At 46.9% G+C, this 27,161-nt stretch overlaps 2 protein-coding genes and 2 non-coding genes across 8 annotated transcripts in view; 2 read left to right on the plus strand and 2 right to left on the minus strand.

Moving 5' to 3' along the window:
* The window catches only part of DPP9 (dipeptidyl peptidase 9), a 22,367-nt gene extending 5,237 nt beyond the window's left edge, over nucleotides 1-17,130 (minus strand). Inside the window, exons 1-14 of one of the 5 annotated variants that reach the window (XM_049808938.1) lie at nucleotides 16,071-16,131; nucleotides 13,924-14,011; nucleotides 10,839-10,941; nucleotides 10,688-10,742; nucleotides 7,811-7,923; nucleotides 6,571-6,744; nucleotides 6,176-6,344; nucleotides 5,910-6,023; nucleotides 5,478-5,606; nucleotides 4,909-4,970; nucleotides 4,210-4,310; nucleotides 2,567-2,744; nucleotides 1,595-1,760; nucleotides 1,407-1,486 (exon numbers count right to left, since the gene is read on the minus strand). In XM_049808938.1, the coding sequence (XP_049664895.1) occupies nucleotides 1,407-1,486; nucleotides 1,595-1,760; nucleotides 2,567-2,744; nucleotides 4,210-4,310; nucleotides 4,909-4,970; nucleotides 5,478-5,606; nucleotides 5,910-6,023; nucleotides 6,176-6,344; nucleotides 6,571-6,744; nucleotides 7,811-7,923; nucleotides 10,688-10,742; nucleotides 10,839-10,941; nucleotides 13,924-13,979 (1,500 nt within the window). In that variant the 5' untranslated portion in view covers nucleotides 13,980-14,011; nucleotides 16,071-16,131. Of the gene's footprint in view, nucleotides 1-1,406; nucleotides 1,487-1,594; nucleotides 1,761-2,566; nucleotides 2,745-4,209; nucleotides 4,311-4,908; nucleotides 4,971-5,477; nucleotides 5,607-5,909; nucleotides 6,024-6,175; nucleotides 6,345-6,570; nucleotides 6,745-7,810; nucleotides 7,924-10,687; nucleotides 10,942-11,439; nucleotides 11,555-13,923; nucleotides 14,013-14,776; nucleotides 14,797-16,070; nucleotides 16,132-16,959 lie in introns of those variants that run through there. The other 4 variants (XM_049808934.1, XM_049808933.1, XM_049808936.1 and 1 more) reach the window with 4 other exon arrangements.
* The window catches only part of TNFAIP8L1 (TNF alpha induced protein 8 like 1), a 101,199-nt gene that overhangs the window by 25,366 nt on the left and 48,672 nt on the right, over nucleotides 1-27,161 (plus strand). The gene's annotated exons all lie outside the window — the stretch shown is intronic.
* Nucleotides 16,778-16,849, plus strand: TRNAG-UCC (transfer RNA glycine (anticodon UCC)). The gene has a single exon. It is a non-coding gene; the product is annotated as a tRNA-Gly (tRNA).
* On the minus strand, nucleotides 17,131-17,203 carry TRNAV-CAC (transfer RNA valine (anticodon CAC)). The gene has a single exon. It is a non-coding gene; the product is annotated as a tRNA-Val (tRNA).

A 27,161-nucleotide genomic window follows, 5' to 3' on the forward strand; every position in this document is an offset into this window, starting at 1 on the left:
GACTGCTCACGGCATTAGGGACCATACACAACACCTGTGGCTAGAAAACACATACGCAGCACTCATGGAAAACTGCATATAGTCCAATGAAGTAACAAAAAGCAGTCACTCAGCTTTAAGAGACTCAAAGCATTTGCTTACTACTGAGCATAAAAAGTTGGGCTCTGTTCCACACAGGTGGAAGTAGGAAGATTCTGTGCTTAAATATGGCATCTTCCCATAGTACATCTGGATTATAAGGGTATATGTGTATTTTTTCCAGCAATCATGATAATGAATTCCCATCTGTGGAAGGATCAGTCTAATAGCTCTAACAGTACCAAACTTCAAGCCACATTAAAATATGTTTTTAATGTCCAGATAAAGCTGCTTCTAAAAACCAACTGGCCAGCCAGGAATAAAGACTACAGCTGTTAAATACTGCATTCATCCAGCAACAGTAACTGAACTGTTTTCCACCTTACGGTTTCCAAATGCTATTTCTGGCTAACCCGCAATTTGAAGACCACTGGACAGCAAAGGGAAAAAAATATCCAACTCAATTGGCCAGGAAAACTGGGCAGAGCCCTGTGGAGCAACAAATGCATCAAAATAATTGCTGCTAACACAATTTTAGCCACAACACATGCAGGGAAGAGCTGTGGCCAAAATCAACAGCATGTACAGTGAGAATCCACATGGGGAGGGACAGCAGGTTAATTGCAGATTGAGGAAAAGCAGCAGAAACCAAATGCATGGAGCCGTAGGCCTTTTTAAAAGCGAGAAGTGAAAATCCAGATTAATTGGAAATGAACAGACAAGGTCTTTATTTTGACAGAAATCACCTGGGAGCGTTAAAGATCAAACTCGGAGTTAATTCCTGAAGCAAAAATGGAACTAGGTTTCTACAAGATTAATAAGAATTCATTTCTGTCTATTCTGCAACCAATAACAGATACAGTTTCTCCATATTCTAAATTGCTTTATACTCCCTAGCTGCCTCCTTCTTAAAGGCTCTGCTGAGGGATCAGCTGGAGACCAAGAGTTCACTCTAAGCGCTAGGACATATTTCCAATTCACAAGTACTCATTGGGGTTAAAATGCTTTGGCAAAGGCAGCAGTCCCAAGCTTCTCCACAAAATAGTTCTTTGTTGCTCTTGAACCTCAGACTTTTTTCTTTTTTTATGGCCTGACTCACTCATGGGATTTACCTAAGGAGCAATCTGAAGTCTGATTAAAAAGGCAATCAGTTCAATGTGCACTGGACTACAGCACTTCTGGGGAAAGCAGAGGCAGCAATAAAAAGAGAAACAAAATGAAGCTTAAGTAGTTCTAGCTGGTCCCAGGCGTAACAGGGCGTAGGCCAGGACTGTGGGCAGACAATGCAGAGCTGTAACACTACAAGAGAGAATAAAAATAACCACTACCTTCGATCCATGCCTCGCCAACACCTCCCATTCCCCACCAGTCAGGGCAATCTCCTCTTTGATAGGACATTTGAAATCATCTAGAAGAAATAACATGAGAATAAATCACTGGCTTCCCCAAAAGACAACACAAGCAGATCAGAGAGGGAGCTCCCAAAGCTGAAACGCCAACAAAGTGCCACTCTTACCCTCACTATGGACATATGGCTGCACCCAGTCATAGCTGCCTTGCTTTAGGACCGCTGTGACTCTGTACAGGTGACAGAAACCTGTTTTGCATTCGTTGGCTCGGATAAAGCAGAGTTCTTCCTCCTCTCCCTCCGGTTGGATGAAAGGATAGAAGATATCATGAACCTGTCACACAAGGCAAAAGACACACCAGTGATTTGTATTGAGACAGCAAAGACATAGCCAAGGGAGTCAGTGCTGAACTACTGGCTTTCAAAGGAAAGGCCATGGGGGAGAAATATCTCAGATGAGCAGCTAGTGGGAAAAAGCCCTTCTGTATTTTCCTATTACCACAAAGAAACCCTGGGTCCACGTAGAAGACTGTGTGCTCTGGGCTTTCCATGGCTACGACCAAAACCAGCACCAGTCTTGCCTCCGAGCTAGACGTTTCAGCTATGTGAGTTCCACTAGATGGTTGCTATTCCAACACCTTAGGAAGGCCATGGTGTGAACTTCAGGCCCCTTGGTCGCTTCAGTACAAAGACACTTAATCTTAGAGGCCAAAGTTTATTCCCTGACCCCTGTGTCCGTTAACCTAAAAAAGTACAACAGATTCCAGGGATTAGGGTTGCTCAAGCTTCAAGAAGCCATCTAATCTTGTAATAAAATAACCCCAAAAGAATGGCAGTGTTATATGCAAAAGTGTCAGTGTCTGAAGTGCCTGTGTTCACCAAGAAAGTTAGCAAGAACCAAATGAGCAGTTCCAACTACAAGAAAATGGCAGGATCCTCATCTCTTCCAGTGCCGAGTGCATGGAAGTCCTTCTAATGGCTTTATCAAACCCCCTGAATTAACACCAAATCTGGCACTACCAAAGAGCAAAGCAGTCTGCTGGAGCATGGACTAAACTGGACACACAGCCAACATGAAAATGGTTAACTGGGGGAGGAAGGGGAAGCCTGTCTTCTCCCCCCCAGCCCCGAGCCTCTTACATTTATCCACACATCAGTGGTTTCTTCATAGATCACAAATGGCTGGACATTTTCTGGCACAGTTTTGGCAAATTCAGCGCGTTGCTCCTCATTCTCTGGGACTGGAATAAAGAGCGCTGGAGGCAAAAGGATTAGCTGCAGCCGTTGCTGAGGTCTGTCTAGGAACATAGCCCAGGCACTGGGGAAAGAAGTTGGAGATGAATGTCAGTACCACAGAATAGATGTCCCTTTCTAACACTAACATGCAGCTCTTCCCCCCCGCCCCCCAGGAGAAAGGATTTAGGCATCTGAATGCAAAGCTTTTCTCATCATTGCTGCTTTCTAATCTCCTGGAAGCTTTGCCAACAAACATGTATTGCCAGACATCTCTGGTATTTCACAGGGGTATCGTTCAGACAAGATGTCTGACAGATTTGCCAGAGTGTCTATTCCAAGGGAGCACTGTTAACAGAACCCTGTCTCCAGAACATAACTCTTCCTTGGACAGCCCCTTCATCAGGAAGCACCATTTGTTTTCTAGCAAGCTCCTAACGAGCTGAAGCAATCACTCTTAAAGTGATCCATTTGTAGCTTCCTCATTGCACGCTGCACTAGCAGGGAAAGGCACAGACCTAAGACAACTGCCAAGTGAAGGAGTCGCTTCAGTCTCAGCCTTGTTCCTCTCCAAGGAGAGTCATTTGAAGTGGTGCTGCACTGCAGGCCTCTCAACATGACAGATGGCAAGCCACCGCTGCATAGTGCGGCTACCCCAAGGCCTGGAAGTGCATCAAGGGAAGTTTCATCATTAAGACAGACTTTCAAAAGAGCCAGTTGTCCCTAGCATCTCAGTGACTGTGGATTTCATGAACTGATATATTCAGCACATTTAGATAAGCTCTGGTGCAGAACATAAGAATCACCTATGGGATTACCTTCTGTAAAGCTGTATGAATTTAGTTTCCAGAGCAGAAAATTAATGATGAGTTACAGAATGCAATCTTCAAAGACAGCTAAGTCACCTTAACTTGATCTGCACAGAAACTAGTTAACAGTCAAGCAAGCTTTTGAGGGGAAAAAATTAAGAGCTTTAAAATTTCAAACCAATCAGATTGGTGTGAATTCTGTAACTCTTCAGGGAAGGCTGGCCAGCACAAGGCTGTGTATCACATTTGGAGCAATAGCAAGCTATGGGAGCACACCGGTCACAGAGCAATCTTTTCCCCCTGTACACACTGCACAAAGGACTTAGCACCATGCAGACTGCCCACTTTCCCATGATACATTCGGCATTGATCACAATGGACCAATGAATAATGATAAAGCTGCTTACAGTACATTCTCATTTTCAGCAGGAAGCCTATTGTACTTGTGTTAAACATCTTCAACTCGAAAGAAGTCCCTAGGACTGCTCGCTTAATATATCAATGTCATTTAACTTTGTGGTTGTGACTTAAACCCCACAGCTTGTCACTCTGGTCTACATTTGATTAATTCCTACTTTTAGGGTGTTATAACACTGAAGAAACCAAATACTTATGTGCCATTTCGGGCACTCATGGCTTTAAAACCAGGTCATGACTACAATACAAAGCATGTCAAGGGCCTGTGGTAGTTCAGCCAGGGAAGCCCTTGGGAGCATTAGTTTGGAAGAAAAGCTTATGTACTATTTGCCATCTCGGGTCCATCCAGCGCGGGCAATGTACTCCACAGTCGGAAACAATGCAGCAAAGGGTTGCACCAGCTCCTTGTCCTGAGCACACACGATCTACAGCAAGAGGAAGGTCCAATATCAAATCAGACTGCTACCAGGCCTCCCCACCTCCTCCTATGGAAGCTCAGCAGAATGGGAGAATAAGGAAGTTTAACTACTGGCATCAGCAAGGGTCAGGCCAGGAGAAGCAAGCCCTTCTACAAATGGCAGGAAGAGAAGGGAAAAACAAGCTTCAAAGCAAAATGATTTTGGCATTCAGCCACAGAAAAGGATACAGCCAGGGACTGAAGCCCAGGATTAGATTGAGCTTCAATCCTCCTGCGCTACTATTGACAGTGTGGTATACCAGGCTAACCCTATTTCTTGCTTCCCTCCCTTCTCTCAGCTGCGTCTCCACCGGAACAATACTTTTCAGCATTTTAAAGTTTTTTTGTGTTTCTTGGATAAATGCATTATAGAACCAGGTGTTATAACAGGATGAAAACAAAGGCTAACACTATCTAAATGCATTATAGAACCAGGTGTTACAACAGGATGAAAACAAAGGCTAACACTATCTAGGATTTCTTAGTGACCTTGTCTTAATTCTAGGGAGTTTCAGCAGCAGTCAGCCCTCCTGTGCAATATCCCATTCCGAGTTATTATTACTTACCTTACCCTTGCTGTCCGTTTTAAATTCTGCCAGTTTTAACGTAATCTTGGGGTTTTTGCTGCCTGCAGAGAAGGAGTGAAAGAACACCACGATGACCAATATGAACCATAGTTATAAGCAATACAGCTTCCAGAAAAGAACTAACCCTGGTCCTACCAAAATGGCTCTGTGTAAACGTACAAATATCAAATTATGTATGTGAGCAAACACCAGTGTAATCACAAGAGTCATTCTGGGTATGGGAAAAGTTTGCTTTTGCCTTGCCTAGTTGGCTGTGCATGTTCTCAGGAGGGAGAGGAAAGACAGGATTCAAAATGTATTCCAGCATACACCACCAGATATATTCCATTTTCTCAGCAATCCTTTCATTTAAGCTGAACTTTAAATCCCGCTCCTTTCTTGCAGTAGATTTTGGGCTCAGAGACTCAATTAGGCCTCAACATTTACAACCAGCTTCTACATTCTAGTAAGTACCCAGATTAATCATGCAAAGTTTACAGCACAAATTCCACTGCTGCTGCCAGCAGGAGTCAAGAGTTGCATTAGCAGCCCCACGGTATTTCACTTACCTGTCCTGGGGTACCGATAGGAGTCTGTTTTTCTCTCCTCCAAGGCAGGTGAAGGAACATGAATTATCTCCACCTCTGACTCATCCACTTCCTCATACAAGATCCTCAGTGTTTTTAAATCCTCTGAACCTAGGACAGATAGTAAGCATGTTTGCTACAGTGTTTTCCAGCTGTTTCTGACTCGCCTGGAGCACTGCGGCAATACACTCTGGTGCAGGGTGTACATCTCCTGTATAGCCACAGCTCCTAGTGACCACCTGTGAATACTCCTCAGAGCACAATTCTAATCCCTCTGTGTTTTGCTCCTTCAGGTGGCCTCCCCAGAAACAGACCAAACCCAGGCCAAAGGAAAACCCTGCTCAAAATATCATTCATATCAGGGACCAGCAGCAGTTACAGCATCAGAATTTGATAAGCAGAACACTGACTGACCTTCTGTGGAAGCTGTGGGACACCACCAATAGCCCGTGAACCGATCAAACTCCTCCTGAATGACAAAAGTGGCTACACCAGCAGACTTGGGGTCATCAAGAACATTGGCTAAGCCTGGAGAGGAACAAAGGAGACTGCATTTACATCTCCTTAGAAAAAGCAGATCCAAAAGAAGAATGTACTGGAAAGAAATAAGACATGAGCCCTTCCAGCCCAAATTTGTCAGAAGGCATTTCCTTTTCTCTCTGGCAAGAAGGACCAGTTACCTTTATGGCAGTATGTCATCCGCTTCTCCTCTCCTGTCTCAATATTTGCTACCCACAGATCATTGTTATTAATGAATGAAAAGAAGGCAGGGTCAGCAGGGCAGATCTTGGGATCCATTCGTGGCCCTGTGCACTGAGTCTTGATCTCCAGAGGCTTCATTGGAGACACCTACAGCAACAGACACAAACAGCTCTGTAACAAATCAGCTTCCAGCTTCATATTTAAAAGGCCTAAACTACAGATACAGTACAGCCCACGAAATGAGGGCAAACATAGCCCTGATAGGACACAAGAGAAATGACCACAACCAAACAGATGCAGAAGTGCAGCTATCGCCAATCAAAACCATTAAGTCCATTTCAGGTGATAGTCATAAAATCACTAGCAGACTCACCATGAAACCATTCTTGCCCCCATCTCGACAATGAAAGAGGCTGTTGCTGGCCTGGAAGAGGAATAGGCCACTCTCACTGTGGAAATCATAAGATGTTATACCAAAGACACCAAGTCGCTTGCGTTCCCTCAAGAGTTCCTCTTCTCTAGAATACATCCCATGATGAGGGGTTGCCTAGTATTGAAGGAAAGGAAAATCTGAAAGAATCTGCAAGGAGAGAAACTTTCACAGAACAGGAATGGTCCCAGACTGGCACCAACTAGTCTGTGAATGCCCAAAATACAACATACCAGCCAAAACCAGCCAGCAGTCTTACCATACAGGTCCATAACTACTATACTCTAGGCTACTGGTGTGCTCCAGGACGACTAAACCAATCACATGCCCCAAAGTTCCCTCTACATAAGAGGGATGAATTGCGAGTCTATCATTTCTGCAGTTGGCACTTCAGCATGAACTGAGGACAGCTGCACTTGCTCTGCTTATGCAAATCAGATGTAACCAATTAACTTAATGACGTTATCTACAGCCTTCACAAACAGTTTCCATGTCAGACACTGCAAACAAAAGCTCTTCCGGGGATCTTGAATTACCCTGAAGAGGACTAGCAATCCAAATGGGGACAAGAGAGCTAAATTCTTTTCCGCCAGGAACCTTTTTAGGAGGGAAGACAGAAAAACACCCTCCACTCTCTTCTTCATCAATGCTGTTAGTGACAAGGGACACTAAGATACTGAAATCAGGGAGGGGAAAATTCACCTTCTTTCTGGTTCACTTGCAATAGAGTGTAGGGCAGATGCAGCAGTTTAAACTCAACTTTCCTGACTTCCTTAAAAGCAGGAAAGATGACAGACAGGCATTCCACCAAGCACGTGAAACAAGCATGGCAAGAGCCCAGACAAGATACCCAGAAGAAAGGTGCACTGTCCTGATAGCACGTAATCTGAGGCAGACTACATGCTAGTTCAGAGTCCTCTTTGCTAGGTCAGCCCTTTGCTTGCCACATCAACTGCTGTTTCACTCCCACTGCCAGCTCTGTTGCACATACAAGTGACTATCTTGTATTATGAAGCAAAGAATTCTCAAGACAACATTCCTACCAATACCATTCTCTGTGTCTTATACGCTGCCATGCTATTATCCATACTGTTCAGCAGAGTAGTACCCACCATACCAGCCCTGCAACATCAGCCAGTTTTCCCAAGCACTGTCAACCCAAGTTTGTCACACTTCGGCTTACCTGAAAGTGATCCAGCATCTGTTTCCATGACAAGAGTAGCAAGGCCTCCTTCCGTACCTTTTTGGGAATCTCCGAGTAAAGAAGGGAATTCTCTCGGCTACCGTATGGCATTCCTATTAGGAGGACAAAACCATCATCCTTCTTAAGATTAGTTAGCCAGGTCAAAGAAAACCAAGAACAAACTGGAAAAAAAAGTCTGATAACAGAAGGGTTGGGGCTATCCAGAGGCTTTTACCAGCTGTCATTCCCAAGCAGCTCCCAGTTCAATCACAGAATAATATCTAAATTATTTAAATTTAGATATTTATTCAGAAATTTCTCCAAGCAAGATTTTAACACTAACCAACCTCTTCAGAATTGGTTATGTCCAACTTTTCTCTCTGTGGACTGTTCAACCCATGCCCTAGATCCACTTGAAAAAAGCCACTCCCTGAATGGGTGACTCAACATTACTCTCCACATTTCTCAGCCAGAAATTTGCTACAGGGACCTCATTCAGGCCAACGCAGCAGCCTGCAAGAGGGGAAGAAAAAGCTTGGAAGCTCTAGAGAGCCCATTCAAATGTGAAACAGTATACTACATAGTCAAAAGACCTTATTATTTTATGTAAGCCTTTGACTGTGGTTATCACATAAGATACTGGCCTTCATCCAACTTCCAAAACAACCACGAGAAATAAAATATCCTGACACACGATTTTGGGAGTTTCAACAAAATCAAAGACCATGAACTTGCCCTCTATGTATGCTGTAGAGACTCCCTAGATGAGAATTTCACACAGAGAAACGTGCCCTGATATTGTCTACTCTGCACATGTTCTGGGCAAAACAGAAAGATTCTCAGCCGGTTCACCCAGCAGTACAGTTACTTAAAATTAAAACTGAAATATTAATAAGTACTCAGGAAGCAAAGCAATATGTGAGCATATAATCCACAGAGATACAGAAACACCAAAGTGCTGAGCATGTGGTGTTTAATATAAGCAGCATCTGCCATGATACAACATAAAATTCTATGGGGATAGCCCAGGAACGATTTAAGATGTCCAAACAGAAAAAACTGCAGATAGGAACAAATTACTATATATACACACATTTGACATTCATCCGACTGTGACCTGGACTTCTCTTCTCCTTATATTAGTACTTTCTACAATGACCTCAGACTGACTACAATCAATCAGCAATTACAAGAAAAATACTGCCTTCCTCCCCAAAAGACATTATACTTTGTTCCCAAGTGGAGAAAAGTATTCAACCCCTACAGTAAAGTTCTTCAGAAGTCTTCATCCTACTCTTCGGCATACAGTCACTAACAGTATTCACATAAAAACTTGAAAATGTTATTTAATGTTGGGACAGTAATAGCACACTGACGTTAAACACTTATGAACTGCTGAAATGGGTTCTGAGTATTTAACAATGCACCGTATTCAACTCAAAAGATGCTCGTTATGGCAAAAGAAAGAATCAGCATTTACCCTTTATTAGGAATGCCTGAGAAGAGGTACGCCAGTATTACCTGGCAGATACTGATCTTAAATGATGGATCAATCTTCTCTATGCCCTATACATTTCCTTAAGGAAAAGAACACTGAAAAGACACTCGTGTATCTTCATTCCTGGTTCTGACTCCTGCAAGAGTCACGCCCATGCAGAACACCAAACAGCCAGTAGCTAGTCTGGTTGCCATTTCATACAACAGAACAACATTAAAAAAAATTTTAAATTAGCCACTTAGATCCTTAGTTCTTTAGTCATCTAGATCAAAAACCTGTATCAAAGTCAACTTGGCCTTGAAATACATTCAGCTTTAAGTCTTACTGTTCAGACTCAACAAGAAAAATAAGCTAACTCTGGATACTGCCCTTTACAGTAGCACTTGTGTCGTAAGAATGTATGAGGAACTGTAACAAATCAAGTCACTGGCGCACAGGAGCTGCTTAATGACAAAACAAATCAGTCCCTCAAATCCAGCATCCTATGTCCTACAGTGACCTACACTCAACTCAAAAAAGAAGGAAAAAAAACCAGGGTCATTTCAGGAAAGCAGTTGCTGTATGGAGTTGCACATCAGGCAATTTCTTTACTAGCCCAGTAATGATCAGCTCATGCCCCAAAGCATAACAAACTCTTTATAGTCTATAAAGCTTCCCATGTTACCAACCACAAAATTATCCAGTTAGTAAAATCCAACCACTCTGTCACTAATTACACTGTGGCTCCAACTGTAATGAGGGACCTGTACAACACAGCATTCTGCTGTTTTTCAATCCTACTGTAAGGAAGAGGATATTTCCCTGTGAATACCACTAATAGCTCATTCCCACCTAATCTTTGTTTTTCTTCCCCCTACTCTTGAAAGCATTCTACCTACATGGTACTTAATAAAGCAGGGAGACCCCATCACCCTGCCATTAATACCTCGAACTTGCAACATATAGTTAGTAATTACTGACAGCAAATTCCTTGGCCAGTCAGTCTGGTTGATCAATCAAGTAAAACCCATTTCTCCTAAGCTACAGAGGCACAAGATAGTCCTGAGTTTGAGGAACATCCCTTCTCTTGCCCCATCACCTGGACTGACCTGGGCTGCCAAAGGACACTGCATTCACACCTCCGTCACGAGGTAGGTCTGGCTAGCCAACACTTCCCCTTAGCAGAAAACCTGTGGTTAAAGCGCTTGTCTGAGACTGGAGAGGTCTCTGCTCAGTTCCAGGCGTTGCTATAGATTGAGCATGCAAACCTTGAGCAATGTTACTTAATCTCAGCTCCCCCATCTCATAAATGGAGATACCTCCCATCCTTTTCCTCGCCTCTTTAGACTAGAAGCTCTCCCGTAACATATTCACACCCGGTGACTGGCATGCTGGCTTACCCAGGTAATAAAGACGATGAGAGTGCGGGCTGGACTCTTCTGTTTTCCGGACAAACTGGAAATCATGGGGAGCTTTGTTCACTATCATGCCCGAATACTTCCTGCTGCTGTGAATAATGTCACGCAGCCCGTCCCAAGAATGCTTTTGCACCTGGAATTGGGAAGGCACATCCTCCATCTCGACCACTTCAGAGCTGTCTGATAGCGTGTCCACTGCAGTCATCCTCTCTTCCCCTTCAGAACTGGACAAAAAACTGAGAGAGAAGTTGAGGGAGAGAATTAAGCCTTAAAATCAAGCAGGCATATTTTGTTGCTTAGGGAAAGCTCTAAGCACGCACCAAGCTTAAGAGAACAGGCGCTCCTTAAACTACAGATCCTAGGATTCTCTGCACTCAAAGATTACATTTTAAACATACATCGACGTATTGAGAGGAAAAGTCCATCTCCCATCCCATACTGAGTCCTGTAAATGAAGATACTAACCTCAGAAAACTTGCTCTCCCAGGACTAGTTATAGAAATAAGCTGTTAAAGGAAGTACAAGCAGCAGTTCTGGTGCAGAAAATAATCAGCTTGACTCAAAGGAAAAACACCCCAGGAATTTGGATGGATAAGTCATCAAAGCTATGACCTATCGTAAAGGCACATAAACTTCTGCCCTGGAAGACCACAAAAGTGAAGTCCCCTTCCTATCCCAAAGGAAAGCCTGCTCATGACTTAGAGGTTTAAGCTCAAGCACAGCACCTCACTTACCTGAAGAGCTATTGCAGCCAGGAATGAAGTAGGAGAGATGGCAAAACAGGAAAAAAACAGAGCAATTGCCTTTGCTAACAGAAGGACAACAGCAGTAACAGACCCTGGTCGTATCCTGTAAAACGTGGCATGCATTCCTCATACATTTCCAAGCTAGCAGTTATTGAATGAGAGTCTACAAAAAACGCCTCCACACGCAACTACAGCAAATGTTAATTTGAGGAGACGTGGACTAACAGACTTGCCCAAGGTCAGTGATGTAATCTATTGCAAAGCAGGAATGAGCCTAGGACTAGGGAAACCAGTTTTTGTCACCCCATTCGAGAAGCTGGATTTCGCTCTATGAGGACATCAGTTGTTTTGGGGATACTCAGAAGAATGCTACAAAGAATTTCAGAAGAACTTCAGTTTACTGAAAAAATTAGGCTGGAGAAGTTTGCTCCAGGGAGACAGAATCGCTACCTTTGACTCAGCATCAAGATGGCAAACCAGTGACTAAGGACTACACTAAAAAAAGCCTTGTCCACAGCAGCACCAAGATTTGAATTTCCAAATTACACGTTTCTTGAATGCTGCCTGTCGTCTGGGACAGTGACCTGCATTCTGACAGAATAGCTTCTAAGACATAGCTGTCATACTTAAGGATTAAGGAAGAATTACACAAAAATCAAATCTTGAAGACTTTGGACTCAGTAAGATGCACAATAAATTCTTTCCCAGCAAAGAGAATCAGGGAAAGGAGAAGGATGGTTGTTTATATCACCATAAGAAAACACTCGCCTCTGCCCATTTTCTACCATGACTCTTTTTCAGGAGAACCCTGAGTGTTCCTTGAGGACTCCCCATCAGCTTGCACCTTCTAACAAACTCTCTAAAAGGAAGTTCTCACCTAGTTTGACATCTTATGCAATTACAGCAGAAGATGAGCAAACCTACACCAAAGTACAGCTGGACTTCCTTAAACTACAGGCACATGGTACAAGGGCTGTAAATATAGCCATATCTTCAAACTGCTAAGTCCCTAAATTGTACAAAATGTGCGAATAATAACAACACAAGAACAAGCTCCTGAAATAAATCTGTAGGTACTCCTGGTACCTACTGCCCAGCAGTAAATCCACAGCTTAAAAATGAATAAAAAAGAGTATTTTCCAATCAAAGCCAGGCAGGAAGCCCATGTAAAACCACAAAAGAGAATGTGACGGGATGTTCTAAGACTGAGCGTGTCTGTGGCCTCTACTGCCTATATCCAGGGTCTCCATTACAGCAACTAAAATTGCATCTGAAGGCAGAAGTGTTGCCTATCAAAAACACATGACAGGAAGACCACAAAACCCCATAAACTGGGTACAATTCTCTCAACCCAATGCCACTGCAGGTCAAGTCAGTCAAAACAATCTGGCTTTGGCTCAAGACACCTGACCCTTAGGTTACTCTCATCCAGCTGGTAAAACTGTCTTACTCAACCAGCTTGACTCCTCACAAGGGAAAGTTGCACCTTTAAGGGCTCAAAACAGTCCACAAGTGTAGTACTGGCAACTGTCCCAAATTGAACTGGAGGCTGGAGCCCCTTCCAAACTATATCGCCATGATGTTATGATTCACTAGGGAAGTGAAAGGCATAACTTTTAGCTCGGTACTGTTCTCATCCTGGTGATTTTGACACTGCAACAGAGTGGAGCAGTGGGATAAGCAAAGTAGCCATCACACAAAGATATGCGAAAGTGTTGGGAAATACCACTATTGTAGCTGGAGTGTGGTGGAGTCTCACAAAACTTAGGTCCCGACACAATACAGAGTAAAAAGAAAATCCAATTTCTTCATCCACCGCTACAGCCATCTCTTGGACAAAACGTAGCAAGTATTTGGCAACAACATCTACATAAGTAAACAAGTGTAAGCAGTGACTTATCTAACTGAAATCGCAGACTGAATTTTGGGATTAAATTACTCAAAGGTGAGTTGGATCAAGACACCAATTTTAACCATCTGATTCTTAGACAGTCTTGAAACTTCAGCATCAACATAGCACATCTGAGATTTACACCTTACTGGAGAAACACTGTCCTTTACAGTCCTCAGTGCTGTTGCAGAAGCACTGCTAACCCCACTCCCAGAAACATCTAGCTATCCCTTGGAGGTCTTTTTCATGCTTTTTCTGCTCTGCCTGGCCAGGCTAGATGGATGAGGCATGCATCCAGCAAGCCCTCCTTCAGTGGGAATGCGTTAATCTGAAGACAACAAGCAAGCACAGGTGGGACATCAGCACAGGGAAAAAATTGTAAAGCTTGGAACTGGAAGTCAGTGAAACAAGTTATCTTCCTGAGTCACTTCCTGACCCACAGATCCTGACACAGAGCTCCCCAGGCAGAATGATATACTTGGGATTTTTCAGAAACCTCATTTGCTCCAAGAGGCGATTATGGCTCTGTCCCACACAACCTAAAGGTCAGTAAAGGCCCTGGGAGTAACCAGGACACATACCTTCTCCAACTTCCTGCAGTCTCGTTTTCCAGACGAACCCTCTTTATCTTCTGCATTAACTATTCAGCAAGCTGGGCAGGACAGGAAACTACGAAGGAAGAGGAAAAAAGCAAATTTCATATAACTGCAGTTTCTCCCGTCACAGGAATAAGGCTATATAAAAGCATCCTCCACAGGTCACATTTCCAACTGAGTGGGGAGGCACAAACAAAATCCTTGGTTTGCACTTTACAGTCCAAATCTGTTCTGCCAGCACATGCTGGATATTAACAGCCCAGATAAATCTGAGAGAGATTTCTTCACCTGAACAATGGGACTCAGTGAACTCTGTGGCCTGCCTCTTTCTTTCCTACAAAATTCTTCTTAAAATCTGAGAATCCTCAGTACTGACTCTACCTTTTATTCCCCTCCCAAAATCCTGACATTCTCAGATGTAGCAGGTGCTAAGAATTGAGAAAACAGAGGTCTGGTCCATACATTTTCAGGCAAGAGTCAAACAAAGGACACCATAAGGAGCCAGACAGAGGGTCAGCAGCCCCACTACTAACAGCGTCACAGTCCCACCTGGGACATAAAAAACACATTTGTCTTACAAGCCGGACTGCTGCTTCCCTCTGCTTCAGCCTGATGCCACGGAGGAACCCTGGCTCACCACACAAGCCCATTTTCCATGAGCATAAGAAGGTGCTACCTTCACTATCGTCCTCTCTGCCCAAGTACATTAAAGTATAAATATCTTTGCCTCCTCTTCAAGAGAGCTCTGAATCACAGACACACCCGAGACCTGCTGCTGTCTTTTGCCAAGGCCCCTGCTCTGCCCAAACAGCCATTTCTCCAACAAAACCGCACTCACAGAGGATCAGGAGAGACACAGCATCACAAAGAAGCGCCAGCAGTGAAGCTCCTAAACTGCAGAGGAGAACAGAGAGGGACGAAGTAGCAGCATCCAGTAATTTAAGGGCAATTTTTGATGCAAGCATGAAGGGCAACAGGAGCGATGCTCAGGAATGCTGAGTAACCTGGTCTGATCTCACAGCTGACCCTGCTCTGAGCAGGGGGTTGGACTAGAGACTTCCCAAGGTCCCTTCCAGTCTCAGTTATTCTGTAATTTTAATCATTCAGAGAAACATCTCACCCTCATCCCACCTGCCACAGCTCACACGTTTCACAGAGAAAAGGAACAATAACATCCTCCAATGCTGAACCCAGAGGAAAAGAAACTGAACAAAACAGACATGAGAAATCAGATACCCGGCATGAATCATGATACTCATTTGTCAGCAAGACCCCGAGGGGCCTGCTGGTGCGTTCAGGAAGAGCCAAAGCAACACAGTCACCTAGAGGAGCCTTTACAAACATGTTCCTGTCATGGCTGGGAGCTCAGAGATCTCCTTCTCCAAAAATAAAAGCAACTGAGGGTGGAATAAACCAGTGGGGCTTTCTGTACAGAGGGACGAGCTTTGGCAAAGGCTGCCAGCAGCCCACGTCCATCTCTGCACTGCAAGCAGGGCTGAAAGCCCTGACAGAGAGCTCCTGCCCTTGCTGCAGGGGGAAGGCCAGGCCAAGGGTTAGCAGGAGAGGGGGGAGCCCAGGGGAAGGAATACCCTGACCCCCCCCAACTCCCTCCACTGCTGGAGACGGCTCTTTGCCTGTGGAAAAAGAGGAGCAAGCAGCTTCTCCTCTGCCTGGATAGAGCACAGGCGGCTGAAGGGGGGGGACACAAACATCCCCCATCCCTGTCCCAGGACAAGGCGTCCCACCCCATCGGCCCACCGCTGGGGGGTTGGGGGGGTATGCTTGGGGGGGTGAAATGCAAACAACCCCCTCAGGGCCAGGCAGCCCTCCCACGCCTGGAGGACAAACCGTGGGAGAACAAACACCCTCCCAGGGCAAGGGGTGCCCGCCCCCCAACCCCCCCAAAACTCTGGGGAGGGGAAAAGATACAAGTCATGGGGGGGACGGGACACCCAAATACCCAACCCTCGCTCCCTAAGGCACCCCCCCAGCCAGGGGAGGCGGGAGGAGGGGGGGAAATGCGGCCCACGGAGGGGAGCAAACACTCATTCCCCGGGGTCACCGCCTCACCTCCCCTGGCCGAGCCCTACCCGTACCGGGGGGGGTGGGGAAGCCCTCCCCGCCTCACTTACCCGGGGCGCGGCGACGACCTCCCCCTGACGGGTGGGGGGTGTAGGGGGGGGGCAGCTCCTCAACGGGAAAAGGGGAGGGGGGGGGGGGGGGGAAGCGGCGGCGGTGTCGGTGGTGTTGGTGGTTCCGTCAGTCCCGCTCCATGTCCCGGACACTGGGCAGCCCCGGAAACGGGGGAGGGGGGACGGGGCGGAGGGGAGGAGGAGGAGAAGGAGGATGGGGGGGGGGGGAAAAAGCGGGGGGGGGGGGGGGGGGGGCGGCGGCCTGCCACAGGGCGACCTTTTACCCGGTGGCGGAAGTAGCGGGAGCGCGCGGGGCGGGATGGCGGGAGCGCGCGGGGGGGGAAGGAGGTGGAAGGGGAAGGGAAGTACCAACTCGGGGGGGAGGGGGGGGGGGGGGGGAGACCGGCGGCTGGGAGGAACCACTGTGTGTGTGTGTGTCCTCCTGCGGGAGGACGGAACTATTCTTCCTAGTGAGGGGGGTAGAGAGAGAATTGAGGCTGGCAGAGGGTAAAAAAAAGGCACAAAGTGAATAGTCTCTCCTCACCCAGACTCAGAGACGGGCCCTTAATTCAGCTTTTACTGCCGCCGTGGGGCAATTGTGGTGCTTTTCTCGACCCGCGCTGAAGGCTCTCCCTCCCACCCTGGCGGATGGTTGGGCCCAAGAGGCTATGGTTGCTGAGGGAGGCCGGGAAAGATTATTTCAGCGGGCGTTGGTGGTATAGTGGTTAGCATAGCTGCCTTCCAAGCAGTTGACCCGGGTTCGATTCCCGGCCAACGCAAAAGCTTACTTTTCTTCCTTCTGATTTTTTTTCGCGCTCCCCAGCGATTCTGAAGCTAATTCAGAACGTGCCTACACGCGAAGTGCCCCGCACGACTGCGTTTTACCCACCTGAACCCCGGAGGTCGACCAGCCGGGGGTGGCGGGACGCTGGCGCTGCCCGATGGTGCGGCACATGGTGCTGTTACTTCTCTCCCAGCTCGCGGCGGGGGCTCCGAACCATCAGGGGGCAGCGGGGAAGTAAAGATAAACCAAAAAAAAAAAAAACAAGCAAAAAACAGGTGTTTCCGCCCGGGATCGAACCGGGGACCTTTCGCGTGTGAGGCGAACGTGATAACCGCTACACTACGGAAACCCGCGCTGGTGTTTCTCTGCGGGCGGCGCGTGATGTTCGCGCCCTCCTGCGCGATCGCCCCGGCGGCTGAGGGGACGCGTCTGTCCCTCGGCACGTCCCTCACCTCACGGCAACCTCAAACAAACCCCCCCCCCCCGAAACGGCTGAGAAACGGCGTGCGGGATTCTAAGTGATTAACGTTAACGAGCAATTAATGCTTCCAGAGGCCTACTCACCTCAGAAGGCGGCTGAGGTGGGTGTCCCCAGGCTGCGTTTCCGTGGTGCTCCCCTCAGAAAGGGGACAGCCCCAAAAGGAATTTGCCGCTTCCCGCTGAGGGGGAGTAAAAGGGGCTCACCCCAAACCGGCATGCTCTGTTCTTGCACCCTGCTCCAAGCCTTGGGGGCTGCCGGCAGGGCTGGGACTGGCCTCATTCTTCAGGCCCGGTTTCACGCTCCAAGCCTGGGCACATCCCCCGGGCCCACCAGCCGAGCCCGAGGCCGGGCGCAGGTTGAGGAGAGCAGGACGTGCCGGCCACTTTTGAAGAAGCATCTTTTCTTCCTAAGGCAGCTGCCACCAGATGTCGGTAGAATAGTGGAGTGGAGCTCCCTGCAGAGCTGCTCAGGAGGGAGAGGATGCAGCCCAAGGGATTGGAAGAGGACCGGCCGTTTTCTGAGCAAAAGGGACAGACCCTTTGTGGTCCCCCTTCGTTGGGTCGAAGTTTTCCCTCCCTGCAAGTGAAGCTTCTCTAATGCACAGTGGGCCAGAGTCTGTTCTCATCACCAGTGTCTCTCCAAGGCAGTGGGAGCTGTGCAAGAGCAGGGTGACGTGACGCCAGCATCACTCTGTAGTGAGTTTCCCATCGCTGAGGTTTTGGGTGAAGTCCCTGTTGATGATCCCAGATGGTTCTAGGAATATGCTAGTTGCCCTTCTTTTATCTTAATGCAGTGTTAACAACTCATACACCCATGGCAATTGTTCTTTTTTTTTTTGTAAAACCTCAGCCCTTGGGATCAGGTGGCAATGTAAGAATGTTTTTTCCAGTTTTGTTTCGTTTGTTGAAGTGTGTTTTATGCTCTGCTGACTGCAGGAAAAAGCTTAGAGGGGAGAAATGAATCATAAAAACAGATGAAAGTGAAAAGAACCTCACTTTTATTAAAACTTAATAACATCTAATTTTAATTCTACAATTTTGTAGCTAATCTCTTGATTTGGGGCCAAAAGGGATGGAAAGGAGGTTGTCACATGTCCTTTAACTCTGGCACTTGCCAGTTCTTTATTCTGATCTGACTTCCAGTAAGGATTAGAACATTACATTAAAGTCCATGACAGACCTGAAGCCTTGGGACTTGTTTGCTTCACGTTGCTGTTAAACATCCCAATGTTGCACTCTTTTTGCCTGCAGCTGGCAGAGCCTGCAGGAGAGGACTCTGGTAGCAACCTTTGCACTGTGCACCAGCTGAGTGCTCTGGGGCAAACCTAATCAATAGCTGGGGGCAAAGTCCTCTCCCTAGAGCAGGAGGAAGTGGATCTGTAAGTGACCCAAGACCTTCAATGGAAAGATTCAAATGCTTTGGGCTTGGTTTTCTTCCGCAGACCTCTTTCAATCTGGTGATTGGTGGAGAAAGGAGAGCTGCAAACCAGACAGCGCCCGGGAAGAAGCTCTTGGAAGGTACCAGTGGGAGGCAGAGGCAGAAATTAGATGAAAGACATTGTGCTGCCAGTGTTAACTCCCAAACCTGCATAGTTAAGATATTGTGCTGATCCCTCGTTAAGGCACCACTGGGCTCTGGTAGTCTTGAGACATACGGTGTAGATGGGTTGTGGCCCCTAGATCCTCCTCACATGGGCCGGTCTGGCTTTGAGGGCCCAGACAAAGCTCCCTCTTCATGCTGGTTGCTGCTTGCTGGAATGGCTCCCAGGGATGTTCTTGCTTTTCTTACAAAGATCCATTGTCAGTGACTGCTCAAACTTTGCCCCGCAGGACAAAGAGACTGGCAGCATTTCAGTCTCCCCTCCAGCCCCTGACCTATCCCACTTCCTCTGCTCCCAGGACTTACCACCCCTGCTGCACTGCTCCTGTGTGAGAGCCCTCTCTGCCTCACGCTCCCCCCCCCCCCCCCCCCCCCCCCCGCCAAGGACAGTCTCTAGAGCGGTAGGAAGGACTGCCACATAAATACCCAGGAAAAAGAAAGCAGGGGGCTTATTTGGAGGTGAAGGATGGATATTCTCTACTATTGCTATTATCACCAGCATCTGCCCTTTCTGAACAAGGGAACCCTCCCCCAGCCAGCCTTTTCACCAGTGCGCTGAAGGCGGCCATGCTCTGCTTTGTTTGCCTGACACGCTGCGATGGCTGCAGAGTCCCATTCTCCCCTTTTCCTCCCTCCACTCTCTAAACAGCCTGCATGGCTGTTACAAGAGAGGGGAGCTTGGAGCACTGTCGAGCAGGAGAGCTGACAATCAGGACTGGGAGACAACGCTGCCTTGCACAATACCCCCCCAATTAGCCATTCATTTCTGCTACCTCTGAAATGGGGAGCACAGCCCTTGTGCTGGGAGATAAAACAAGAACAGCTTCAATAGCACTGATTTAAATTAGGTCAGGCTAGCTTTTGTGTGGCAGGGACCACACAATAGCAGTCACACGACTGTGGAGGGGAGCAGCATAAAGGAAAAGAGGCCAAGCAAGTGGCACAGATGCTAGGAGTTGGTGGGTGCTGGGAGATGAGGGGTGTATGTACGTGAGTGATAGCAGAGGGGCAGACACTCCAACCAGTGCGTGATGCTAATACATAAAAGGGGGCACATGGTCAGCAGGGGACAGAGAGGTCAAATACTGCCTCTGCAGAAACAAAATTATCAGCTAGTTCTGCCACACCAAGGGATGTGAGAGCACAGTCATGCATCCTGGGAAACTGGTCTTTAATCATAACTGGTTATGAGGCAAAGGGGTGACAATGATGTTGACCCATAACATCCTCCCTGAACACTAGTACAAGCCCTGCCGATCGTATAGGGGGGAAGGAGGGCAGAGACTTGGGGGCCTTTGTACTAAGGGTCTTACTTCTTGTACCTCAGGCCCCCCTCTTCCTCTTGGCAAAAAAAAAAAAAATAATTGCAAAGGGACGGTAGTTTTTCTGGAGCACGCAGCAAGTCAGGGTATGATAGGTATGATGGAGCCCCAGAGACCTGGGTTGCAATCCCCAGTGTTGACCAGGGTTTGCAATTGCTTTCCCCTATAAGTTCATCAAAAGTCCACACCTAGCCTGAACACCTGACATGCTATGAAATCCTACACTCGGTTCTTTATCAATTGGTGGGTTTAGGGAAAAATCAGCAACTCCTTCAAAATGATCTCTTAACACCAGTTCTCAAAGACATCTGAGTGTCTGCCTGCCTTCAGAGAGAGGTCCTGGAGAGAGCTGCCCAGGAGAATATAAGCACTGGAGACTAGTCCCAGTTCTCACCCCAGTATCATTAATATTCGTACTGCTGTTATTACAATAGTTATGCAGATGTTCATGTTTATCTGGCAGTGGGAGAACATGAGAGCAGCATGCTTTCTTTAGTAATAACAGCTTGCTCAGAGCTATCAATAAGTGCCTGATCTTTTCAGGCTGGGCTGAGCAAGCTGTTGTCATGGTCTAAATCGAGTTTATGCAGGTAAGTCCATATGCAAAGGAAGGTCAGGTAAGTTTAAAAGCAAGAGTTCACCCCTGTAAATCTCCCAGGCGGAAACCTCTCACACTGAATGGTCTCTTGTGACCCAGATTGGACTCCTACAGGTAACACTTTGCTACAGTTGGCCAAAGAACTACTGATGGGGGAAAAGTTGAAAGACATAATCAGCCATTTAATATGGTGTTCTTCAGCCTTTTTGAATCAAAGGACAACCTGATATTCTTTCAGTTGCAAGAAAAAGTTATAAACAAAGACAATACTTATAATTTAAGCAGAAAGTTTATTGTATTACAAAGCCATAATTTTCTTGCTAGAATTACAAGCATTATAATTTCAACTACTGATAGTAAAAAAGTGGGTGAGCCAAAGAACTGAGTGTGCCAGCCAGTGCCAAAATGAGAAAACTAGGTTAAACTTTGAATTATCAGTTATTCTCCTTCATTTGTTTGTTCACATATGAATGACTTTTTTAAAAACCCAAGACAACTTAGAGTCATTCCGTGGGCCACCTTCTGACCCCCAATGGCCTGCGCAGTTCACAGGTTGATTTAAACATACTGCTTCCTACATGCATAAACTGACAGTGGAATATTCAGTGGCCAGAAGCTGATATTGGAAAGATTCACACTAGAAATATGTTGTCCTTTTTTAACAGTAAGTGTAATTAAGCACCAAAATAGTGCCTGTTGTAGGGAGGTGGCCCTAAAGGCATCAAGCCAAAATGAGACATGTTGCTAAAAGGTATGTTCGCATTCAGCCAGATGGTCAGAGCTTTGATGCATGAAGCACCAAGTGAAATTATCTACCCAGCTTATGTAGGAAGCCCGTCTGGAGCAACCATAATAGCCCTAATTTCTCTCAAAATACAAATATATGGTTGCTAGTTTTCATTGCTTTACTGCTATGCTATTTAGCATATTTTTAGCCTTTTAGTTGTAAGAACACAACTAAAACAACACAACAACAAAGTCCCACTGTGTTTTTCATTTTGGTTTACTTTCTAAAGCCCCTGTCTACACCGCAGTGAAGACTGAAGGTGCCCAGATAACAAAAGCAGTTTAACTGTGGTAGTGCAAAAATCCACGTTATCTGACTTGTTCTACTATTTTACTCCGCTCACTTGCTGCTACCTCTAGTGCCTCTCCCTGCACGTGGTGCAATACAGAGACAGAAGAGGCAAGACTCCAGCGCTTACAGAAAACTTACAAATGCGATCTCTGTGGGTTCCAAACAAGAAGACATAAAAATTACGTATAATCATGTTAATAGTACACGCATCCATATATATAAATAAATCAGAACAATACAATTAGGTATATATAGCCAGAGATCATTATTAAGCAAATGGCATGACCTGGGATGTTCCTGAGTTGCGATTTTGTACCTCCCAGTATTATCGAGATGGACTCTATAACCTCAAATGCTCACGTGAGTCCTTCAGCTCTCCAGCAACCCAAAAACCACTGCAGAAACAAATATGTTTTGCAGAAGGCTGGTTTATTCCCTGGATATTTATTTGCTGGTTTGGTTTGGAGTATTTTTATTTGTTTAGTAATAGTATTATTATTTGTTTTGTTTATTTCTTTCTCTTTTATCAGCTCCAGCTGAGACAGGAGAGGGTGGGAGGAGGTTTTTGTTCCACTGGAGATAACAGGAGGCTGTGTCTGTGCAGCCATGGTGACAAGATCCAGGGCGCTTTCTGGCTTCCAAGCAATTTGCTCCCCACCCCTAGCTCCCAAGTAAAAGTGGGGCAGGGAGAGAGAGAGAGGAGCTTTTGTTTCTCAAGTACTTCAGCTGTTGCTACTAATTAAGCAAAGAGCTCTAGTGCCTTCCCACCTCCCAAGCCTAAGGAGGATCTAGTTGGGGTGAAAGGAGAGTCAAGAGGCTGCACTGCTGCTTCTCAGCATCCTGCTTGCACTATAAGGCTCTTCTGTTTCATCCTTGCTCTGCCACAGCCTTGCTGGGTGACCTGTGGCCAACCCTATGCCTCAGATTCCCTGGCTGCAGGGGGGAAGAAATGAGAGAGACCAAGCTCAGCACGAGGCCAGATGGAAACTACCACCCTGCTGTTCAAGGTGTTATTATCGGTTTAATGCAATATGTTCCCAGCTTCTCAGACATGCTGACTATCAGCAGATTGCTCTTTCCTTCTCCAGCCTTCCCTGGATGTCATCCCCTTCTCTTTCTCTCTCTCTCTGAGATGCTAGCCCCTTCCCTGAGTTCTAACAGCATTTCTGCAGCCTCCCCAGTGTGCCTCTTTCTAACCCCCTCCAGTGGCACCAAAATGCGCTGGAGGAGCCAGATGAACTGTCAACAGCCAGGTATCAGGCAAATGGACTTTGCACAGGGCAGTTGTGCTTTTTTTGGACAAGGAGAGCAGGGTGGGTAGAGGGCAGAGTTAATGGCAGCTGCAAGGGCTGCAGGGGAAGAAACTACATAGCCTCTGACTGGTTCTGCAACAGGGAACACATACTGTACCAAAGTATTGCATGCATGTGGGAAGGACTACAGAGAGGAAAAGAGGGTGGAGGTGTGGAGAGAGAAAAAAAATTAATGTAGGGAATAGGAATGCTGTAGGAATGCAACAGCCCATGGAATTGAGGTCCGAGCCCTGGCTCAGCTCTGCAAGATGCCCAGTCACCAAGGACTGAAGAAGCAATCAAGGTCATGGCTGCTCCCCTGTACCTGCGCCCATTGAACTCTGTTGGATATCTTCAGCCCAGGATCTCACAGGGAGAAATTTAGGGCCTCTCTCAGGAACAGATGGTCTCCCACTTGGGCCCCATCTGCCAGGCAACACTGGAGCAGTTGGTCTCTGCAGTACTGAGCAGAATCTTGTTTACTTTCCCCTCATGTCAGCAAGGTGATACATAGGGTAACTCAGCCCTGCTGTTAGGCACTGATTTCCAGGAGTGGCCAGGAACTCAAAGGTGCAAGAGCGTAACCCAAGAGTCATCTTTGAGAGGGCCAGGCACTGTGGCATCAACTAGACCTGATCTAAGAGTCTAGCCCGAGAACAGGGCTGTAGGTGCAAGGGGTCAGGTTGTTTTCTGGGAAGCCCTTGATTCACGTGCAGTAAGAAAGCACATGGGCTAAAGGAGAAAGCCGGCGTAAAGTTTCACAAGGGGCAGCCTGCGGGAGAGGTGCCAGGCGCAATAAGCATGTGAGGCTTGTCCACAATGAATTGGTTAGTGCCCAGACTGCTGAGAAACACATGGTGTGTTTGGTGATGGTCTTTGGCACTGACCTTACCTGGAGCCAAGTTCCGAGCATGCATTCATGGTTGCTGAATTGAGGGAGGGGGAATAACAAAGCAGCAGCCTGCCCTCCGAGACCCAAGTAAGTGCGATTATCAGGGTGGCTTGGTCATCTGGAAATCCTAGTTAGCTCAGCTTGCTCAACATCAGTGTTTCTGTCTAGGCAGAAAGCTAGTGGCTGTTCTGGAAAAAAAGTTCAGCTTTAATGCTCAGAAAACTCTAGTAGAAATCCTTGTCAGCAGGAAAGTCAGGGCCTGAACTGGCCCTTGTGCTGGACTCATCCCTCACCAGCTTTCAAAGATGAGGCTGGCTAGGCAGAAGGGGTTGGAGAGATGAACCAGGACCTTACAGCTGCTCTGTCTGTCCTCGCTCAGGGCATAAACAGTCTCCATCCACCGGGGATGTGGGGAAGTGTCTCTAGACAGTATTAAGTACACACAAAAATAGCAAGTGAGACCAGCTCCCCTTTAGCAGCACCAGCCAAGAATGCTGCAGCACGGCTGATAAAAGAACTTTATTCTTTTCTAGGTTTCTGATACTGAAGCCCAGTATCAAGGACTGCAGAGGGTATCATGCATCCGTGCACTAGCGCATGTTTTCCAGAGACCTTGGCCCCAGAAGTCAGGCTGGCGAGGTCTTGCTCTCTTAGGTTGCCAGGTTAGGCAGTCAGTACTCTAATGGTGCTTGGTGAACAGGGGGCACGGAGCATTACTTTATCCCCTCCCCTGAGGGTTCCCATCCATAGAGGCTCCGGCACAGGATGCTGCCTCTGTCAGCTCTGCAGTAATCAACCCAGAGGCAGAAAGTGGAAACTTTCTGGTTGCAGCCACTTAAGTTTCATTAGAAGCATCAAAAGAGAAAACAGGCCTCAGGTGGGACAGTGAGAGGCAGAGACTTGCAAGAGGTGGGGGAGAGGGCATTTGCAGCTTTGTTTTACATGTCACTTAGCAGGTAATCTTCAGCTAAGGACTGGAGAAGAGAGGCAGGAAAGAGGGGCAGAGAGATAGCCTGAAGCTAGGGCCTGTCACCTGTATTGTTCAAAGAGCTGTCAGGAGATCATACAGCTCTGTAAAACCTGCTCAAACTCTGTTTCACAAGACCAGAAATAGGTTTGAGCAGAAGTATTACCCTGCTGCCCTAAGGCTCCCTCCCTGCCTCACATCCCTTCTGGAAGAATTTTGACTGAATTTCTTTTTAAAAACCTCGTGCACTAGAAATTGTATCCCCTTCCCAGAGCTCTGTTCCAGGACTTAATTGTCCCTATCACTGCAAAGAATTTTCCCTGATGTCTAGCCTAAGTCTTCCTCATTCAACACAAACACGATACTGTTCAGAGGTGGAATATTAAGGGCCAGAGTCGCTACCATAATAACGTATTGATTTCAATGAAGCTGAGCTCAATGGAGAGGAGTCTGCTCAGCCTTGCTCCATCTCCCTTGTGCCCCAAGAGAATGTTTTGTGTTAGACTAAATGCCTCTGTAAGTGCCTCTCAGCTTTGCAGTCATTGTAAGCCATTCTGCATAGACACATTGAAGCAGGCAGGGAACAGGATCAGGCCTGTAATCACATTTCCTTTTGGCAGTAGGTATTTTATCAGCCGTGGTCTCCCTGGGCAGTTTGAACTGTGTGGCTGTCTGGCTCTCCTGAGCAGACCTCATAGCCCAGCCAGGCTGGAATTCTTTTGCCAGTAGCAGCCCTCTACCCCTTGCCTCCCGTTTCATTCATGTCCTCACTCAAGAGCAGAAATTAATTCAACTGCACACCTCTAAGCCCTATTTCCCTGCTTAGATTTTTCACTAAGCCATCTCAAATAAAGCAACATGTGCACCCCAGTGACTTTGGGAGGGGTCTGGGAGTGGGACAGAACTGTGCACATCTGGTAGGCAGGTAGTGGTTGGGGGTTTGCTTGCTGACCAGAAGCAGCAGCTGGGATTCTGAATCAGAGAAGATCCATCATCTGTTGACTGTCTCTTGTGGTTAATTCTGCCCCACAGTATCTCCAGAGCTGAATCTGCATCTGGCTTCCCTTCGTCTGTGGATAGCAGCATCTCTATCCTTCTTTCCAGCTCAGAAAAGGGATCTCTCTGGCTAGGAGGGTAGCACAGGTGTTAACAACATGCTGTAGGTCACGAAGACCAACATTTGCCTCTCTAGTTCTCCCCGCCTCTGCAACAGCTTTCCATAAGATTGAAAAGGAGAGCCGAAGGTTTGACAATGGCCATGACATAGCAGAGCTGTGACTGAGGTAGCCATTGAACTTGAATTACTGAAATAGGAGGCAAGGCTCAAAGTGGGGTTGTTAAATACTGCAGTAGCTCCTGGATTCTGCTCCTGTTTCCACCAGTGACCCTGGCCAGATCCTCTTGCCTTTATATTTCTCTTTGTTCTGTAGGAAAGCAGGGATCTGCAGCCAGGGAGCAGCAGCTATTTTGATAAATAAGGCAGGAAAAAAGTGACCAAGAGGTCCCAGAAGAACAGATTCCAGGTTCCTGAAGTCCCACTCATTAAAAAGTGTTGCCTCTTGTTTCTAGTCCATGCCTACTTTGTGGACACAGATGTTCTATTATTCCCACATGGATGAGCAGTTGTTTTTATGTGAGCTCCTGCCCATGAGCTGCACATCTTCTAGTTAGAAGGGTTTGGTTTTTAGCCTTGGAGATTTCAGCAGAAATAATCACATTTGGAGACACCTGCACCACTCTCCAGCAAGCTCTGCCCTGAGATAAAGAGGGGCTTGGACAGGGAGCCCACTCAGCCAGGAGATGGAGCAGCTTGCCTCCTCAGCATGGTGCAAGCAAGGGACTAGGGAGAGAAAGCCTGGGCCCTTAGCAGGGCTCTTCTCTTTGATGAAGCAGATGTGACTGCTTTTTCATGCCACAACTGCTGTGTGTTTGCGAAGAAGCAAAAAGGCTCACAGGTTTGTGGCTCGGGGCTGGGACATGGGGCCTTTCATTTTCTTCAAGGGCTCTTGAGGAAGATCTCATTGTACCTGCTCAGAATTAATTCTGCCAATCCCCGGTCCGATCACAGACTCCCCATG

This window comes from Accipiter gentilis, chromosome 8, assembly GCF_929443795.1.
Source record: "Accipiter gentilis chromosome 8, bAccGen1.1, whole genome shotgun sequence".
Classification (NCBI taxonomy): domain Eukaryota; kingdom Metazoa; phylum Chordata; class Aves; order Accipitriformes; family Accipitridae; genus Astur; species Astur gentilis.